The 21,548-nt window shown below is 34.9% G+C and overlaps 2 protein-coding genes across 2 annotated transcripts in view; one reads left to right on the plus strand and one right to left on the minus strand.

The window, feature by feature from the left end:
• The window catches only part of LOC129224268 (leucine-rich repeat protein 1-like), a 32,882-nt gene extending 13,077 nt beyond the window's left edge, over positions 1 to 19,805 (plus strand). Inside the window, exons 4-8 of the mRNA XM_054858699.1 lie at positions 5,280 to 5,696; positions 7,542 to 7,685; positions 16,709 to 16,860; positions 16,942 to 17,157; positions 19,738 to 19,805. Coding sequence (XP_054714674.1) covers positions 5,280 to 5,696; positions 7,542 to 7,685; positions 16,709 to 16,860; positions 16,942 to 17,157; positions 19,738 to 19,741 — 933 coding nt within the window. The 3' untranslated portion in view covers positions 19,742 to 19,805. The remainder of the gene's footprint in view (positions 1 to 5,279; positions 5,697 to 7,541; positions 7,686 to 16,708; positions 16,861 to 16,941; positions 17,158 to 19,737) is intronic.
• A 127-nt stretch (positions 19,806 to 19,932) lies between these two features.
• The window catches only part of LOC129224279 (transport and Golgi organization protein 6 homolog), a 73,785-nt gene continuing 72,169 nt past the window's right edge, over positions 19,933 to 21,548 (minus strand). The window contains exons 18-19 of the mRNA XM_054858710.1: positions 20,801 to 20,914; positions 19,933 to 20,187 (exon numbers count right to left, since the gene is read on the minus strand). Of these exons, the coding sequence (XP_054714685.1) occupies positions 20,014 to 20,187; positions 20,801 to 20,914 (288 nt within the window). The 3' untranslated portion in view covers positions 19,933 to 20,013. The remainder of the gene's footprint in view (positions 20,188 to 20,800; positions 20,915 to 21,548) is intronic.

Here is a 21,548-nt window from a genome sequence, read left to right on the forward strand (position 1 = left end):
CAACCGTCATAGCTGGAGTTTTATCGCACATAGTAAAAGGTGCCAAAAAGCCAGTGTCATTTGCATCAAGATCTCTAACAGCAGCAGAACAGAACTACAGAGAAGCTTTGGCTATTAAATTTGCAGTTCAAAAATTTCACAATTATATTTTTGGAAGAAAATTTACATTGATTACTGACAACCGTCCTTTATATAGAATTTTTCATCATCATAGTCATATACCCTCAATGACATCATCCCGTTTACTTCGATATGCAGCATTCCTGAGTGAGTACCAGTACAAAGTCAAACATAAAAGAAGTGAAGAAAACCAGAATGTTGATTACCTTTCAAGAGCACCATTGAAGCTAAAAGATCCAAACGTTCTACAAGAAGACGATATTATTCACTGGCAAATTATAAATCAAATTTCTACTTCTTCAATTACATATGAGGTAATTTCTAAAGAGATAGACAATGACCCAGAACTGTCAGCACTGAAACAAGAACTCTCATCAGGCAGCTCTAATGATCCTGAATATTCTTTACAAGACGGCATAATTTTCAAAAGACACAGAGTTTACATTCCAGAGAAACTTCGGGCAGATATCCTGAAAGAGCTCCATCACACCCATTTGGGTATTGTCAAGATGAAAAATTTAGCAAGAAAATATTGCTATTGGAAGAAAATTGATCGAGACATCGAGCATCTAGTCCGAGAATGCAGAAGTGAAGGACAATCCTGGGAAAATATCGAATCATCACTGGGAAGAGCCTTCGTCTAATTTTGAACGAATACATATCGACTACGCTGGACCTTTCTTAGGATATAATTTTCTAATAGTAATGGATGCAAAATCAAAATGGCCTGAAATCAAGATTCAAAAAAGCACTCCATCTAGTGATTCTACAATACGTTTGTTAAAGGATATTTTTAGTGTTCATGGACTACCTCAAGTACTTGTCTCCGATAACGCAAGTATTTTTAAAAGCAGTGAATTTTCAGAATTTTGCAAGGAGTTTGGAATTAAGCATAGACTAACAGCACCAGGTCATCCCGCAACCAATGGCCTCGCGGAGAGAAACGTAAAAACTCTTAAACAAAAATTGAAAACCATGTCAAATGAAAATATTTCAATACAGGAAAAGGTAAGAGAAATTTTATTCCGCTATCGAGCAACACCTCTACAATCTGGAAAGACTCCATCAGAACTGTATCTAGGATGCCAAATTCGAATAAAACTAGATCTATTACGTCCACCAAACAAGGAAAACAAATCAAAGTACTTATCACCTCCCATACCAGACCACAGAAACTTAAGCGTGGGAGATCGCGTACAATCAGTCTTATGCCAACAATAAGCTGTCATGGAGATTTGGAAGCGTTAAACAACGACTTGGTAAACTGCACTACCTGATACAACTCGATGAAGGCCAGATTATAAAAAGACACGTCAACCAATTGAGAAAGTGCGAAGTTTCCAGAATTCCGAAAGTAACATTTAAACCAACTCAAGAAGTAATTTATCCAAGGAGTTCCAGCTCAAGTGGAAATCATTTCGACCCCTTGCCATCAGAAATTCGGATCGAGACGAAACCTCCTGATCCAGTTTCTACTGATTCAAACCGTGCCAGAACTTTCCAAAATCTTCCTATTCGAAGATCAGGAAGAATACGTCAACCACCACCATATCTTGCAGACTATGTAATTTAAGCGTGGGAGATTGTAATATTCCCATGATAATATCCCTGTTATCCTTTCCTCCATGGTTTATAACCTCGATCCAGGCGTCGAAAGAATAGAACTCTAATGCTCTCAGTTCGAGGCTATCTAGTTAGTGTTGATTTCGATCTCACAGTTCGATGATGTAGCTTTATGTGTACGTTAGTGTGATTGTGTTGTCCGTAGTAAATAAATAACTATGTGTAAATAACATCTCTCTACTCCTCACTAGTAAAATACACTACAATATGTTATTTCTTTTTTCTTTTTTTTCCCAAAAATGTCCGTTATCGTACTTTTATATGGATGCTTCACTTGCCGAATCAATTTACTCCATAAAACAGAAAGTCAAGAAAAGTGATGAAGAAGATAGTGTTATCCATAGGAGTAAATATCCCCTCATGGTACATTTTCTGCCATCATCTGGTCAGAAATGTACTGAACCAAAACTTTACTATAAATTCACATGCTAAGCATTGATAGCACTATTAAAGCAGAAATGAGGATTTTTTCAAAAAGTGGAGTTAATCGATTTGGCAACTGAGTCATCCACATAACACTCTAGTGCTTGTATTTATTGTAAGCCGGTCAGGTCAGTTTAGTAACATCTTCTATAACATTTACAGCTTCTTTATTTGGTGAACACAGTAGAAGCATTATTTTTACGAAACTTTAATTTTCCCGTCGTAATCAAGAAAATTTAAGCCTCGTGAAGTACTTTTGTTTTTCAACTTTCGATCTGTTCATATAAAATTCAAGAAATTTTCAACTCACAAAATCACCGATGCCTTAATTTTTGCGAAAATAAGTGCTTTTACAGTCTTGGAACAATAATCTCTTTGAAATCTAAAATGTTCATCCCCGGGACATTCTTGGCAGCCAGAAAAAACAAAGGAGTTACAAAATTGGTGGTTATCTCTAATTCATATACTTTCTTTTTAAGTCAAGCTCTATTCAATATAAATATTGACAAAATATGAAAAATACGTTGACAAACAAACTAATGGCGTCAAACAGATATAACGTATGGCGTCAAAACGATATATCTGAAGTTAGCTCGTATTTTTATGAGCTTTATTTCTCATTGTATCCACGATGCACTTGTTTAAAATTTGCACCAGTCAAATTCGGTTGAATCTTGATTCTTTTTTTTTCGGAAGTTTATTTAAAAGTAGTTTCCTGAAATCGCTACAAACTACTAATTTTTTGTATCGAACTATTCGCTACACTACTTTTTTAAAAAGTAGTGCACTACACTACAAACTACTAAAAAATGTAGCTACTACAGTAGCGTCACTACTTGTAGCGCGTTACTTCCAACCATTAGCTGGAAAAATTGAATAATTTAATTTTCTGACACTGAAATTAAACCTGCAATTTTTGGAATGGAAACATATCTTACAAAATGAACTATAATTGCTAATTGCTTTATGTGTCTAAACCTGAATAAAGTTCTTTTGATTCATTTTTCAGAGGCATATTTTCTTACTTTTAGATCATTCTAATTATTTTTTTTCCAAAGAATATTACTGATCTATTGAAACATTTCGAATGGACGTGAGTGTGTGGTGCAGAGTGATCACCAGTAATTTTTTTAAATGAACGAGTTGAAAGAACGAATCAGAAGAATGAACGATCCTCTAATGAACGGATCATTAAAAAGAACGACATTACCCACCTCTAATCAATACCGTAAAAAAATTTGAAATTTCACATGTTCAGTTAATGTGTTCCCTAGTTAAAAGAACCAAAGTTGATGCTGATTGTATTTTCAAAAGATAATGAGAAGGTTTTAAAAAATGTTAGAAAAAAACAGAACCCTGCGTGAAAAGTCTGGATACGTAATCCGCCTACAGTCAGTTCAGCAATAACTGTATGTGTTAATGCAGGGGTCTCCAACCTACGGCTGGAGAGCAGATTTCTCCTGGCCCGCGGGAAACTAACAAACTCACTGTTTTTAATTTGATAAAAAAATTCTTTTACGCTGTAGGAATGAGCCCAGAAAATCTCAAATACCACTACTGAACATGGACGTAGCCAGAGTGGCCCAGGGAGGGGAAAAACCCCTCTAGCCTCTCAATAATAGGAAAGTTTTTGACTTTCAATTTCATCCTTAAATCACCAAAAATAGTTCAGAGTTTCATTTTAAAGACTTCAGTGAAAAAAAAATTCTGTAGGAGAGCCGCTTACCTGTCCTTTTTCCCTTATTTGATCAAAAATCGCTTAAAAGTGCATTTTTGAAACTTCAGTTTAAAAAAAAAATTATGGAGCAGCTCATGAATTCTTCCAACATTATCAAAGATATCTTGAAATGTGTTTTAAGGACTTCATCCCTAAAGAGTTTCTGAAGAGATCGTAAACCTTTCTCCCTTTAAAATCACAAATTACCAAGGATAGTATAAAATTGTATTTTTAAAACTGTAATTTGTAAGGAGAAAAATACTTGGATGTTACCAAAGATAACTTAAATTGACTTCATTTTTGAAAAAATATTTGAGGTTAAGAATCTGAACCCCTCTTTCATTTAATTTTACTAAGAATGCAAATTCTGATGTGAATTTTGAAAATTTCTCTGAATGTGAACTCTTGTATTAATGTTGTGGCACATGTTTTACATAAAGCCTTGTCCTAGAATTTTCTCTTGATCTACGAGGGATATTTTAAAAGTAAGTACCGTTTTGAAATAGAAAAAGAAGAAGTACAGGGGGTGGATAGAGCAAAGAAATTTATTGCACAAAAATCTACTATTATGCTATTTTTCGACATTGTTCCCGTGATTTTTCAAGCAATTGTCATAACATGGTACAAATTTTGTATACCTTTTTGTGGAAAGTTGCCACCTGTGTAGTCAACCATGAGGACTCTTACAGGGCTTTGGCTGGGACATTTTTGAACATTCTCCAAACTGCCCTGACCTTCCTTGTAGCAACTTTCATTTCATTTGGCATCCTTTCCTTGGTAGTCAATGGCACAACATCTATGATGAGCGCAGAGAACATGTTACCCCACCCCATGGTTGTCTACACAGGTGGCAACTTTCTATGAATAGGTATACAAAAACCTGCACCATGCAATGATAAATGCTTTGAAAATCACGGGAGCAATGTCAAAAAATACCGTAAGGCTGGTAAATTTTTGTGCACTTATTATTTTTTTTTTTCAAAATGGTACTTACCTTAAAAACAGCCCTTTAAACTACAAAACCTGGAGAAGTCGGGGTTTTTTTGGCTATTCGAGTATGAACTCTGCATAGATAAAAACCTAAAATATACTAAAATGAAGTATTTTTAGTGTCATTGATACTGATGTTATTTTACAAAGATTGGCCGGGACTTCCCAAAAGTTGCCATATATGCAAGGTGACTTTGTTTATAATGAGGTTTTTCTTTTATTTCATCAGTCTGGAGATATTTCCCCAATTTTGTATCATTGAATATATGTCAGTTATGTAAATTAATGATGGTTAAAAGTGTCCACTTATCAGGAAGGTATTCTATTGATTGAAATATAATTTCTTTGATTTCTAAAAAATTTTCATGCTAAGTATTTTGTGTATTAATTTTAACATTTTATTTAGGCTGAGCCCCATCTGTTGAAAGATTTGTTACGTGGAATTGATCTGGTCATTAGAGGCAAAGATACAGGACATGTAAAATTTTCTACGGCTCCAACTAAATTTGATCCATCCAAGACGAAACTTACCATTACAAATTCAGTTGACTATATACGAAATACTAATTTCCCTAGCAGTCTCATAACATTACAGGTGGTGCATTGCTCGTTGGCCAGAATTGATCATCGTATCTTAAAACTTAAATATCTTCAAGTTTTGAACTTGGCATGTAACTGTATCAAGGAGTTACCTCTTAGTTTGGCTGACATTCCGTTAAAGCAACTGGATCTCAACCATAATGAAATCTCAACCTTTCCAAAAGCTTTAGCTGTTGGTGCTTTGGGTCAGAATTTACGATTCCTGAACCTATCATTTAATAAGGTAACAATTTCTACTATTATTCTTTAATGACTCATTATTAAAATAAATACTCAGTTGAGAGAGCTATACTAGTATTAATTATTCTGCTTCATTTCATTTATTGCTCGTCTGAAACACCAACATTATAGCCATTTGGCACAAGTCAAATCGCGTTAAAGCACAAGATCACTGTATTTCTATTTTTACTTGAAATAGGACTTAAGGTGAGTTTAAAAGTTTTTTTGGCAAAGGAGCTAAAATTGGAAGGGAAAAAAAAGCATTCTAATTCTAAATTAAATTTGAAATGAAAATATATTTCAATTTTGCTTACAACTGAGAAAATACAATAAATAGTTCTGTATACATTTAGAGCCCCTTTTTTTAGTCAAAAGCGTAATTTCAACAAATCCATGTGTACTGTGTTTGGAATTCTGTACATTCTATCATGAACATCAAAATTTCAAATGCAACAAAAGTTGCTGAAAGTATTAAGCAAAAATTTTTTGGCTTGCTTCACAAGAAATATATAATTGGAATTGCTAAATGTAATCATTTATATTTCTAGTATCAGTCAGGGCCAGATTTAGGGGAGGGCTGGCGAGGCCTCCATTACAAAGGGGCCCCCACAGTAAAAATTTTACAGAATATCCTAACTTTCATGGGTCAGGGGATGTATTTACTATTAAAGTGCTGATCGAAAATATCGGATATATACATATCAAAATATTCGGATATATCAAAGTATCGGATATTTTCGAAAATATGATGATCTTTTCGAACCCTGATTAGGGGCCTCCACTCCTTCGTTGCCCCGGGGCCTCCACACTTCCAAATCCGGTCCTGGTATCAGTCAAGATATTAAAGCCTAGAACATGCACTTGTGTTTAAGCTAACGTATGGAAAACATTTATAAATGAATTCCCCAAGCGTCAAGTTTACTGGTGTCCCGTCGGATTGTATTTTTTGGAGCCCCTTTCTAAAATCACAGAACTCTGTAAAACATCTTGTGCATTTTTGAATCCCCTTCAGGACCCCTCACATTTGCGACATGATACATCAGCCACTGAATCCGCTAATGTTGTATGAACTTTATGTTTCTTAAGTTTAAGAAAAAAAACTTTAAATGAGAACTTTATGTAAATTTAAGAATCTCAATAAAACTTTAGAACTTCAAATAAAGTGAGTTTTATTTTCTAAAGACTTTATTATTGCTGGTTTGTTTCATTGTCTGCAAAACAAAATGGCAAATAGATATGCTGTTAGATATCACCGCAAATCCAATCACTTACAGTTTGGAGCTTGCCTCATGAGACTTTTCCACTCAGCATTCAAACAAAAAAGTAAAGTCTTACCAGCTTAACATATCTAGAAGACAACAGATAGCTCTCTCATGCTTTCTGAGTGTACATATCAAATCCTTTGCTTTCCAACAGCGGGAGAAAGTTTCCGGAGTGTCATTGGTGCAGGGCCAACCAGGCCTCTCCCAGTAATATAATCAAGTGCTTAAATTTCACAGTTCTTGAGATTTTAAGAGACCCAATTTTTTTTCTGGACTTTTTGGTGATTTTTGGTTGTATGGAGATGCTGTATCTAAGCTATACCATCTGGGATTTGTAACAACAACAAAGCTGGCACAAATCAACATCAGACAACAAAGAGGAAAATGCACTTGCAAAAGATATAGTTACAAGGATTAAAACTCACTGTTGTCATCTAGCAATTTGCTTTACAACTTAGTTGGCAAATATCTCATTTGTTTTACCACCTTGGTGATTTTTTTTGCCCATATGGTGACTCAGTTAAGTGTCACAGATTTTTTTTTCTCTAAATTTTTTTTTCCTGATCATTGCTATTTTATTTCAACAGGTGTCGGAACTTTCTCCTTATTTTTGCTTAATGAAGAAAATTGGTAATCTTTTTCTATGTGGAAATCAGCTAAAACAACTACCTCATAATATACAGTGTTTAGAATCATTGAAAAACTTAAGAGCTTCAAAGAATAATATTCAGGTGAGCTAAAATTACATATAATTTACATTACATTGAATTTGATGCAATACATAATTCAATCATATATGGGATATTAAAAAATACAGTATGGTTTTTAAAAAGTGAAAAAATTGGAATTTGTAAAGAATTATACATTTATTTTTTTTTTAATTAAAAATGTTTTTCAGGTTAGTACAAAAAACTTGTCAAGTTTGGAACATGTCCTTAATAACAATTCCACCTCATTTCAGACACTTTAAATTTATTGTGTGTATTTAAAATATTAACCAATGTACCCTTGTTAAAGAGGAAACGGTTACTCATTTGTTATGTGATTGGTTACTCATTTGTTATGTGATTGGTTACTCATTTGTTATGTGATTGTGAAATGTAGTGTGCCTATAGGTTTTAACACCTTCGTCAAATTATAATAGAACATTGGGACAACATTCGTGACAGTACCATTAGGTACTAACGAGGTACGGGGAGATATACCGTATCTCACGGTGAGCAAGACCCACACATTAAGGGGTAAACTCCCAGCTGGGCTGGCGCCCAGCACGGGGACCTTCCCCGGCGCAATAAGTACCAAGCGCGTCCGTAGCATGATACGACTATCGACCGCCGCACTCAGCCGTGCGGGGGGCCCGCTACGCGGACCCCCCGGGCGGTGGAACCTAAGGCCTACGGCTAAGAGGTGGGGTGCGTGCGGAGAAAAGTACCATTAGGTACTTGCTAAATTATGCTTCAGTTACTGGTCTCTTTTAGAGACTTAAACAAATTGTTAGAGGTTCAGAACAATAAACCAGTCGTAGTGCTTGGTTCTGTTTGTAGAGCCCCCTTTTCTCTCATTTCATTTCTAATCACGTGAGTCCACTTAAATGCTTGAGATTCAAACCAGATAGCTAGCTACCTGCAAAGCCAAAAACAATGGCTAATTTTTAATATTTGATTTTGGCTTAAGAGGGTGTTAATGAGTCTCATACAGTGGCACAGCTGCACTTTGTTTTATCCATAGTGGTCGATGGTGGATTTACACATTTGAAGGCTCTCCATATAGAACAGAAAATTGGGCTATTCTATTCATTTTGAGGGAGCTGAATACAGCTCCTTCGGTTACTCAATAAAATAAAGAAGAAAAGATAAGGAATTACTAGCTACCATGAATTAGAGTATTTGTCTAGGACATATTGGGTTTGAGAGACAGATTTTTGCTACAGTGCTAATTATTTACTATAGTTATTCACACTTTAACATTTTTATCTACTTGAAGCAGTAAAATTATATTAATTCAGTCCAAGAGCTTGTTTTCCAGTCATTAAAAAGATTTGACCACAGATGGAAATATAATTATGTTTGTGAATAAAGAGAAAAGTCAGAGAAGAATTCATTCATATTAAGGAAAAGAAAAGAAAAAAAAAAAACAACCTAAATTAAAAGAAGTGTGAGAACTTTTTGTAACATAAAGCAATAGATTATTAGTGCATATTTTAAAATTGTGCATGTTTTAATGATTTTTAATGCATATAATTCAGTCTCTCTCTCTATGTATATAAGTACATATCATTATCATAAACTAGGGGGGTATATAGGGGCAAGTGCTTTTTTGAGCCATGGGCAGAGTTATTATTTTGTCCCCCTAGTTTTTTAAGCAAAAGATTTTTTAAAATTGTTTGTCAAATTATCTACATCTTATTTTCAAACAATAATAAAATGTAATTCACATTTTACCAATGCAATTGTTATGAATTATATGCAAAAGATGTATGTCTTCAACCACCAATTAGCAGTTTGAACCTATAGTTTATCTGCTTTTAAACTGCACCACAGCGGCACAATCTGAAGCCCAGAAGAGGCCCATGTACCTGATGGCCTGATCCCAAAGAGATGATGGACAACCAATCAACTGGTCCGCAATATATATAGGCATTTAATCCTCGTTTTCTAAGTTTAGGTATTAAACTAGGATTACATGCCCCCTCCCCCTCAAAAAAAAAAAAGTGTTTGCGGGAAAGAGCTAAATGTTGCTGCAATTCCTAAGTTTTTCTTAAAACGAAATATACTTTTGATCCTTTAACTTTCGCTCACATGAATCACAGCCCCCACCCTCAGAGTGTTGAGTTGAATGTTTTTCAAAGCTATTCTTTATTATTGATGAGAAGAAAAGAGCATCTAAAATTTCATTTTCAGGTCTTCAATTTTGCGAATTTTCCCAAGAAGCTCTCAAAAGCCCCCAATTACCAAACAACATCGAAAATCGCTTAAAATTGCACTTTTGGAGCTTTAATTTCGAAAAATTACTGGCCCTAATATAACAAAATATGGCCTTACAATCGCGTTTTTAAGACTTGAATTTTAAAAAATATTCAGGCAAGGGTCCCTATGCCGTCATCCTCCAATATCATAAGCACTTTGGTTTTTCTTAAATTACACTTGCAAAAAATGTAAGTGGAATAGCCCCTGAATATAAAACATTGCTTTAGTTTTTAGCACCATAATTTTGAAAATTTTATCAGAGAAACGCTTCAGAACCTCCTTCCTGTAAAATCTTCAACGTTTGTCTAAAGTTGTGTTTTTTAAACTTCAATGTTTAAAGCAGGGGGAAGGAGGAATTGATTTCGACCTATAAGAAAAAAAATCGATTGGGGACAGTCCTTGAGCTCTGTCTGTTACCCTAAAGTCAATAAATATGGCCTATAATCGCATTTTTAAAGCTTCAATTTCTAGAAATTCTGCAGTGATCCCTGTATCTTTTGTCCCCCTTAACATCAATGAAGAAAGTCTAAAATTGCATTTTTTGAGCTAAAAGTTTCAAAATTTTTCCTTGGGTGAGCCCCCGCGCCCCTCTTTCCTATCAGGTCTAACTTTTTCAATGTGCTTCCCCCCCCAAAAAAAAAACTTTTTTCAGGTTGCGTCACTGAAAAAAAATACCACTTTGGTTGAAGGCACATACACTGGTATGCAATCAAGGACGAAGTCGGAAAATTAGCATATCAGCTGAACGAAGAGGCAGAGCGGACAGAAAAACCAATCAGAGAATTAAATAAGGTGATGTGCGGTAGCACATGCGCAGATATGCAGGCAGACAGGGCCGGATTTAGGGGAGGGCAGGCGGGGCTACTGCCCCAGGGCCCCCACAATAAAATTTTTACAAAATATCCTAATTTTCACGGGTCGAAAATATCGGATATATACATATATATATCAAAATATTCGGATATATATCAAAGTATCGGGTATTTTCGAAAATATGATCTTTTCGAACCCTGATTAGGGGTCTCCACTCCTTCGTTGCCCCAGGGCCTCCACACTTCTAAATCCGGCCCTGCAGGCAAACGTAATGGGGGAGTGTCTGAGTAGTATAAAGCATGTTGTCGGTGTAAGATCAGTATTTCTGGCAAAGAGATTGCACGCCGTATAGCAGTTAAAATCACACCGAGTTGCTGCCTCAGCGAGAAATGGCGAAAAATCAATCTGTTAGACGACATCTGGATGCTTTTACCCGAGGTCGAATCATTGGGAAGTTGGAGGAAGGCCGCAGTGTGACAAGTGTGGCTGCACAGCATCGTTTCACGACTTTGAAGACAATTTCAAACTACAGGAACAGCTATCCGGGGGTTCAGTAGTGGTCGTCCACGAGGAACCACACCAGCAGATGACTGGTATATTGTCTTACAGGCCAGAAGAAACAGGCGGCAGACAGCGGGAGAAATCGCTAGACACATGACACAGGCGACTGGACGACCGATATCGCGTTTTACCGTGGCCAGAAGACTGCACGGTGGTGGTCTGTTTGCACGACGCCCGATACGGTGTGTACCTCTAACGCCTCCCCATCGGAGAAGTCGTTCTCTGTGGTGCCAGGAACACCGGAATTGGAGAGACAATGAGTGGGGACGAGTACTCTTTACAGATGAGAGCAGATTCAGTCTGAGTAGCGATTCTCATCGCATACTCATCTGGAGAGAGCAGGAAAGTCGCAATCATCCCTCGAACATCATTGAAAGGGACAGGTATGGAGGTCGCGGTTTTCTCGTTTGGGGAGGCATCATGCTTGGTAGTCATACAGACCTTCACATCTTCAACGCAGGTTCAGTCAACGGGACCGTTATTGTAATGAGATTCTTCTTCCATATGTGCGTCTTTTTAGAAGCGCTATGGGTCCGCAGTTCCTTTTCATGGACGACAATGCACCATGTCATCGCACAGTAGCTGCCGAACAGCTCTTAGAGAGTGAGGATATTGAACGAATGGATTGGCTGGCAGGATCTCCGGATCTCAATCCCATCGAGCATGTAACGATTCGGGAGCTCGATTGGCGCTGCAAGACGAATGGGCAGCAATGCCTCAACAACTCATTGACACCCTCATTCTCAGCATGGGCAGACGCTGTGAAACCAGCCTAGCAGTCGGGGAAGATCATATCCCCTACTAAAGACCGGATGTTTCGTGCTGGACACCCATCACAGGGATGTTTCGGCCTTCAGTCGTCTTGCGCTCCATGCTACTTTTTCAATAAAGCTTCTTTTTATCCCTCTGATTTCTCTTTTAGTAAGTGTTGCTTACATTACACATGTCCTTACATATTGGGGATCTTACGGTATTAAATGTGTAGATTTGGAAAGCTTTTGTACAAAGTTATATTGAAAAAACCGTCTCGTCCTTAATTTTTGCACACCAGTGTAGGTCACTAATAACAGGGTGTGTACACTGTACAGATTCTTCATTCCTGGGATCCTGGAAAACAACTTCAGAAGAAAGGAAAATCATTTCCAAAGTACTTAGAATTCTTTGAACTTTCTAATTAGTCCATGGAATTATTCGCAAATTAAAACCAACGCAACATAGAAAAAGATAGCTGTACTTTAAGATTACAAAACGTAAGCACAATTGTTTGGTACCATTGATCGTATAAACTATGAACACAACAACATAAGAGATTCAGCATATTTTTTCGGCAAAGAGTGAAACTTCTCTGGATGTATGTGTGTATTTCTCTCTGTAGCTCTGTTCTGTTTAAACTGAATAACATACATTGCGTTAAAAGTTATTATGATTTCTTAAATTTATTCTATTTTTTTGAAGAAATACATTTTTTCATTATTTTAGTTGGATGGCAGAATATGAATCAAATTTCCCTGGGAAAAAAAGGTGGTCCTCCCCCCTCCCATTTCATGTGGCCAAGTTATGCCTCTGCTATATATGTATATATATATCTATGCTAATACAGTAGAGTCTCGAAAGTTAGATGTTCCGCTTAATTCGTGGTGCTTGCTTTATACTTTCATTTACATTTTTTAGTTTAAAAAAAAAAAAAAAAAAGATTTTCATAAAAATCTGAAAATATTTTTTTTCCTGCCGTTAGATTTATTTAACTAGATACATTAATTAATAAAAAAGGCATTGAGAGGTTGTTGTCAACAACACTCCTTAAGTGGCATGATATACGTGTAGTCATCGACTGCACAATATGAGTTACGAAATGCATTGAAAATGATAACTTGAAGCATGAAAATAACATTGATTTGCCACAAAGAATATGTAAACATGCTTTTTGGAATATTGTAATACCTGATGATAGTCAGAAAGGAAGGTTCAAAACTTGACGCCTCATGGGTAATGTATACGAAAGACGAAACAGAAACTATCTACAACTGACCATTTTTGTGGTATGAGAGATACATATGCTCACAAGCACACAGATAAAAACATTATGACAAAACTCATTGAAATGGATTCGGGCAATGATTCAGTCAAAATATATGTTTGGTTGCCTACAAATTTGCACAGGTAAATAAGTACATACAGACTTCATTTTAAAAAGTCCAAATTTGTTTAGAGATAATTAAAAACAAAATTTATGCTGAAATTTCAGTGATAATTTTTCATGACAACAACACTGCTTTTCTTTGTATAAGGAAATAAAAGGGGCTACTCCTTATGTCATCGGAACAGTGTAAAAAATTAATCTTGAAGAATTTTCCGGATAATCTGAGTTTTCAGTAATCTTAGGTGACATGAGCCCCAATTGCCTCAGATTTTTGAGACTCTATTGTAATGTAAGGCCGAAGAGTTTTTTAGTTTGAAGCACTAATCTCAAAACTACTGGTTCAAATTGAAAAATTCTTTTTGTGTTGAATAGTCCATTTATTGAGGAAAGCTATAGGATATATAACATCACACTATATGACTAAAAGAAGTGGAGCAGCAATAAATTGAAATTAAATCAATAATAATCATGCTTTTTTTTTATTGCATCAATAGCTCGTACTGTTGTCGCCCAAATAGCTTAGTCGGTAAAGCGCTGGGTCTGCAACAATAGGGTCTCGAGTTTGAAACGGGCTGTAGGCGGGAAGATTTTCAGCATTTATTACCCGGCTCATTTCAAAGTTAATTAATTTGTACATCGAGGGTTTTCAATTATTTTTATTGATTTTTTTCCCCAATTTTCTTACTTAACAGAAAACATATGGATAAGGGTGTGTAATTTTTTACTATATACAGGGTGTTTCATTTTAACCGGCAAACCCTCTATTTTCGCAACTATTAGTCCTAGATGCATACTTCCAGTCGCAAAAATATGCAAAATCAAATGCAGAGTTAAGATGTTGAAGATTTGAAGCAAAAATAAATATGAGTGAAAAAAACAAAAAGAAAATGTAATTTTTTATATGGGCCCTAGTTTCCCTAACATATATTTAAGGAAATAATCTCCATTGAAAAATATTTCTAACACAAAAAGTTTAACATTAGTACCACCAATATTCACTGAGATATGAAACGCAATGTTTTGTGACTTACACCACTTTTTACTCACCGTCAATATTACCTATTGGGAGGAAATGTACAGTAAAATGGTCCAACAATGGGTCATTTTTTGATGCTTTCAATGAAAATTCCGTGTGCATCTATGATTTAGAAATTTGAGGACTTTAGCAGTGGTAGCTATACGTCTCGTCTTTCAAATGAAATGTTTAAAAAAAAATCTAAGTTCGAAAGAAGAGGAAAGGAAATTTTTCACCGTGGCCCATAGTTGTACCCCTTCGGGGTACATCTAGAAGGGACAACATGAGGAGGCAACCTCATTTTAACCCAGAAAACAAATTGAAAACTTGATCTGGCCTATTTTTGTCAGAGTCTACAAGTTGCCCTCTGCTTTTAACTGTATAAAGAATTTTTTTGGATCATTATTTACCTTAAAAAAAAAAAAAAAGGTTTAATCATCACTTATCGTGTCGAGTGATTAATGAAGTTCAATATGGTAAATGCAGGTAACGTTCTTTATCATCTAAGCCTAGGTTTTGATATGAAAAAACTAGAAAAATCTCACCAACTAAATAGTCCATGCAATTTACGGTTGAACCTGGGCAAAATTGCAACAGAAGCTTTTTCTACAGTTTTCGGGTTAGTAGCCGATACTAAATAACATGTCCAAAATTGGACAAAATTGAGTCACGGGAACACACTAAAATCAGATTTGAAAATGGGGGGCTAGTGACAATTATCTTCAAAATAGGTAAGCTAGAATTCTTCTTTAAAAACATAGTATAAAACACATTTAGCATTCTCAACTGTGATATTTATAGGTTAAGAATAACATTCCAAAAAAAAAAAAGATAGTGCCTCAATAACTTGACACTTGGATAGCTCGACTATCTGGGTAACCAGACGCATTTATTTCCCTCTCTAGTACACTGCTATATTTTTGTGGGTTGAAAAAAAAAGTTGATTTGCACATGTTAACAGAAATTTACTCAGTCGACTACTCTTGAAACCAGAGTCTACAGCTTAACCCTTAGTAGCCTGATTTACGAAAGTGATTTATTTTTAATATTACTGTGTTTGCTTGAGGGTCTAGATGAAGGGAAAAATAGCTAAAAAAAATCACAATATTTATTTTACAATATTTACAATACACAATATTTTGTATTCAACAAAACTTTTAGTAAAATGTGTTTACTTGTTCACTTTGCCGCGCGAGTAATATGTCATAGATAAAATAAAACAATGATGATATTTGTTTTTTTTTAAAATTTCGTTGGAAAGAATATTATACAACAGTAAAATATGTACAGCCAACCTATAAAAAAAACTAATAGTAATGTGAACATTCGGTTTAAAAGATTGGTATCAAAAAAGATTGGTATCAAAATTGAATTGGTCCGCAATCCATATGCGGCCTACATTGTAAACCCATCTGACTTGTAAAAAGGGATTTCAAGATGGTGTAAATGTATAGCTTAAAATACGACTAATAAAATTTTTTCATGCTTTTCATAGCATAATGATACTTTATTTTCCAAACATAAAAAGTTAGATATCTTTAAATAATAAAATACTCTTCTATTATATACAAGACAATTATTCTTCACGGGATACGGGAGCAAAATCAGCAAATCAGCGTCTTCGTTTGTTACTGTGGTGGGCACATGTGCAAAGGAGTACTCTGCAGCATGCACCATTTCCCTATCAGCATTAATGTTTAGAACAGAAAACAGAAACACCCTTTTTTCTGCAATAAATCCACTTACAAGGGAAATCTCTCTTTGTTTTTTTCCATTAGCCAAATACTTCTTTTTTCCCGAAGAAATGCATGCACAGGACTAAAATAATTGTATTGACTGGTTTTTGTATAGCGTCATCTGTGAGAGGCATCTTTGATTGTTGAGGACTCTCTGTAGTCATGCAAAACAACAATGGGCTTCCAGTAAGTTTTAAGAACAAAATTATCATAAGACATTCTTGTCTTATTAACGCCTGCCAGGCACAGCTAAAAACAAATAAACTAAAGTATAAATTGTTTCTCAATATTATTACTAACCCAGGCAAAGCTGGGTATGTGTGCTAGTATATATATGTGTATGTTTGTTCAGGTATGCTGTAGTGTAACTGAAAAAAAAAAATTGTGACTAGTGAAAGGTTCGGGTTATGAATTTTGAAAACTTATTTTTTCTCCAGTGCATTCAAAATGTTCTCTATTTGTTGTCTATTTGGAAGTTTTTTTAATGGAATTGATTGATTCTTACATGAATATTTTGATTTAGATTTTACCATTTGCAATCTGTACCCTTCACTTGAATACCTTAGACATTTCTTATAATCCTATTGATACAAATGCAGCAAGTTGCTTTAACATGATAATGGATACGCCAAGCTCTTTGTTGGATTATGCTGCTGGGGCCATTGTTGAGCAAAAGTTAGTATTGTTGTATAATTTGATAGGTATCAACAGAATTCACTTTTTATTAATAAGCATTTTTTTTTCTCTTTGTGACAGAGTTCCATATTCAAAAAATGACATTCCTCCTCATTTGATGGACTACCTTATCAATTATTCTCTCTGTTTCTGCGGGAGAAAAGTGTTCCACAACAAATTTTTTTATGTTCGCTGTGTTTCCGACCAGAGCCAAATTGCTACCATTGTGATCCACAACTTAAGTTCATTTAAGGTGCCATTGAAAGTCTATTTCTGCTCACGCAAATGTGGAGAAAAGTAAGTTTTTTAACATCTCTATAATGAAGCAATATTTTTTAGAGTTATCAAGAGTCCACTGCATAGTGTTTACTCCTTAGATCAGACCAAAATAGAGGCAGAGCGCTGTATAAGCACTATGTAATAGAAAAGGTGCTTTTTAACTTTTATGTGTAGTTATATGCATCAAAACCCCAAGTATTTCTGGATAGTATTTTTTTGTGCAAAATGAACAGCTTTTTGATGTTTAATTTGAAAAATTACGCTAAAAATGGTTTATATTCTAATTAAATTTTACTGAATAACAGAAAAAAAAATGAAGCAGTTATGTTTCAAGGCCAGGATAGCATAAACCTTTACTTAAAAAAAAAATTAAGTTTGCTTTTGTGAAATCCTCAAAGAGGCAAGTATGAAAAGAGGGCAGGACACATGGAAAACTATATAAAATTCTGCCTAAGCTCTAGCAGCGATATAGTAATCACATATATTTTCACCAATTCGCGTTTTTATTTCCTGTATTTGCATTTTCTGATTTTCTATAATTTAATGGCGTCTTTTCAGAGTTTTTGGCGGCCATGTTTTCCTTCCTTCTTCCTGCGAAGTGTTGTTCTCCCGCCTTTTTCGCTCATTGGCTGTAGGCGTGGTCATGGTTCGGTGATGTCATTTTCCCGCTTTCCCATTCGCTGCGCTAAGTGACGCCGCGCATGAATATCTGGTTTTTGATATTATTGATGAATGATATCACCTATTAACTTTAATACTTCTTGCAGAGTTAGTGAAAGAACTAACATTTCATCAACTTTCTGTGAATAACAGATAAAGAGACTTCTTTAAAATAAACTAAAATTTATTAACACGTGAGAAAAAAGTAAATATAATTGTATAAACTAATAACTGAAGCCAAAGGTAAAAATTAATTAAATATGACTAGCAAGTTAGTTAAGCTCATCCTAATACTTCACGCTAATCTATTACTACGATCAGCTAAGCATCATCGGCAATCCGCCGAGCAATACGAGCTCCACCCTAGCTACCTTTTACAGGACAGACATCACCAAACAAGTCTTAAAAAAGAGAGAGCGAATCTCAACTCCGTTCGCTGTTAAAATAGTCTGTCCTCAGTATTCACATCAATGCCCTCACGTCCACACAACCAATGAGGATGCCCCAAGTGGCAGAGACGCCTCCTTGCTAAGCCAATGGCGGGAGTCCATTACGTCACGCGTCCGATCCGATCCGATCACTCACTTCCGATTCACTAGGATCGTTGGTCCGAACGAGCATCTGTTGATTATCGTGAAGTTCAGTTACCTGGGCAAAAGTAAGTGTAGAGATGTTTGTAGAAATTCTATTTCTAACAGTTTTCACGCGACCGCGTGGGGTTTTCGCTGGGATGTTTCAAAAAAGTTCGCGAGTAGTCAAGTGCTAGTGGTGACATGTGAAGGTGCTGCTTTTTGAGGAGCGTGGACGCTAGACCTGTGAAAGGTCGTCATACGAAATGATGATGAAGGGGATTATGAATCCCGATCCATCTTTTAATAAAGTGATGCAATGCTATAATTAAGGATACAGGAGCTGAGTAGCCCTGTTAACTGCATAAAATGAATGATTAGTTAAAGAGTTCAGCTCAATATAATAGCCAAGAACCCAGATAAAAGAAAATGGCTGCGTCCACGTTGGTTTTGTGTTCCAACGATGTTTCATGAAATGTCATCACGAAGATTTCAGTTCCACCCAGTTTTTCTTCGTTCAAAATCGATGATGGTGGCATCTGCACCTGGTGATACCGTGCGAAACAAAAACGGTATGTGCGGTCGAATCTGAAGTTAATTCAGACACCTGCATTGCCATTTTCGTGGTGAGATGAGGTTCTCTTTTTCATCGCCAGTGATCGTCCCCAGCTCCAATGATGCAGCATGTCATTCGTTCCGCTAAAGTTGTAATGTGAAATATCCTTCCTTGTTTTTTTTTATTTGAATCCGTTTTTTTTCCTGCAACAACTCACGTCATTTTTTTACGTGAAGCTGATCCATCCCTTTTGACAACTTGAATCCCTGCAATAGACTGTCTTACAATAATCTACTTCGTATTCAAATTTTTTATTCCATTCCATGTGAAGAAAATCTTTGGTTGAATTCGCGGGAGCTCCCCAAGACCTTCATGTAAATGATGGTCGGAAATAAAAGATGTGTGATGTGCCAAATCTGTGTGAAGTTTTTTTGTGCTTTGACAATATTGGGGTAAGTCTTTCATATTTTTTTCCCTTGCTGGCACCAAACATTGAGACGTTCTGGAGTTTTGCGGAAACACTTTACATACGATCAGCCTAATTTTTTCCTCGTTTTTTTTTTTGTTTTAGTTGGTGGTTCCTTTTCCCACAATTGTAATTTAACCACTTTTCCATCACAGAGGCAATTGCTTTTTGCTTTAATTGTATATTTAATATCTGTGAAAAGAAAGATTTAAAAGACATCTTTGTTTTACAGCTGCTAACCAAGATTTGTGATTGGTTATTTATCTTCCATGCTTTAAATTTTCAAAATTAATGTTTCATGGGTACATGAATCCTGTCATTGTTACAAAGCTTTGTTTTTCTTTCAGATAAAAACTCAAGAAAAGTTTCAAACAACCACAATAGCTTGAAATCATACAATGTAAATAATTCTGTAAATATCATGTTTTTAATTTAAAAAATAAATAAATAAAAATTTACCTTTAAATGTTCAATTCATCATTCTTACTATATATATATATATTTTTTTTTTTAACAGCTTATGTGTAGTAAGAAATGAGAACTTACTTAAAAAAATATTTATTATGAATTAGTGACAACAAGTTCTGGCCAGATGTTATGAATGATTACATCTAAAGAAATCACTATAAGATACGAATTTCTTTCAACAACGGAAGTTTTGCAGTCAAAATATGCCTCATAATGCTGTTGATTTCTTCCAACGCCATCTGGGAATGTAGTCGCAAAACATCATCATCTGCTGTGCAGTATATTACCTTTAACTGCATGTAAATGCCTTTTATATTACTTTCTAAAACCTAAAAAAAAAAAAAAAATTTAAGGAATACATGGAACAAATACACTGAAGTTGATATTATTTTCCAAAGCCTAAAATAAATTTAAAAAATTCACTTTTAAAAATGCATGAACACTCAATTGACATAATTGTTGACTAATATTAGAAAGTTCCTTGGTTAATATTTAATGAAGAAGTAATATCAATTTCACTACTATCAGAATGAAAGAAATTTGGAAAGAAAAAGTGATGAAGATGTAATATGAATATGAAAAAAAAAGTAAAAAACTCATTACACCATAACTTTGTTAATGAAAATACACATAAAATAGTTCAAGCTAATTCAAACGCAGTTGAATTCTCTGCACACACATTGTATGTTTTTAAATGCTATCTATTTCTAATCTTGGAGTTTTGTTCCTGTTAAAACTTCCAGTGATTAGAGGATTTCTGCTATTTTTATTATTGAAAGAATTATTAGTTCTGGGATGGAACTTAGATAATAATTCATGTAAGGAGATGATTGATTTTTCAACCAAATGTTGAAAACCATTGAAAAGTTTAGACTGGTAAAGCATTCAAACAAAGATATTTATACATATATACAAACATAAGAATGCTTATAGTTAAGATACCTGTAGTATGTCTTTTCCTACTCCTCGAAGTAACAAATAAATAACCATTACTGCACATCGACGTACTTCCAAATCTCGATCAGTTATCAATAAGGATTGCACGCAAACTAAAATCTAAAAGATAAGAAAACTGTTTTTAGTTGCTGCAAATCTCATGTGAGTGGGTTAGACAACAATAAAAAAATGGTCTACGCAATTGATACAAAATAGATTTCTTTCTCTTAAATTTTTAAAGTTTCAAGTCTTTTTAGTACCACTGACAAGAATTGGCAAACACATACCTGCCAACTTTCTAAGGAAAAAATTCAGTAGGTTTTTTACTATCCCTTTAAGTACAATCACATGGAAGTTCTTTACTTTATATTCATATAAAATAATTAATTGAAACATGAAATAGAGAGATAAAAGTTAAACTAATGCTTATTTTAACAGTTTAAACTTATTTTTTGATAAAAAGCACTGATAACATAGATAGATTTCGATGTACTAAAGTTTAAATTGTAGCAGGAGGCTTTTAAACCATGGAGTACATGCATCTCGATAAACTTAACAAACACAATTTTACAGGGTTTTTTTAAAAAAAATTTCCAGAAAATTTCATAAATTAAGGGATTTTCCCAAAGATCCAAAGATAAAATCCAGTTGGTTTTAGCACAAAACTTATTAGATCATTTTTCATTTAAGATGTAACATGTCAAAAATAAGAATACAGAAAGTTTACTTATATTTGGCAGTCTAAGAGATCATT

Source organism: Uloborus diversus, chromosome 1, assembly GCF_026930045.1.
Source record: "Uloborus diversus isolate 005 chromosome 1, Udiv.v.3.1, whole genome shotgun sequence".
Classification (NCBI taxonomy): domain Eukaryota; kingdom Metazoa; phylum Arthropoda; class Arachnida; order Araneae; family Uloboridae; genus Uloborus; species Uloborus diversus.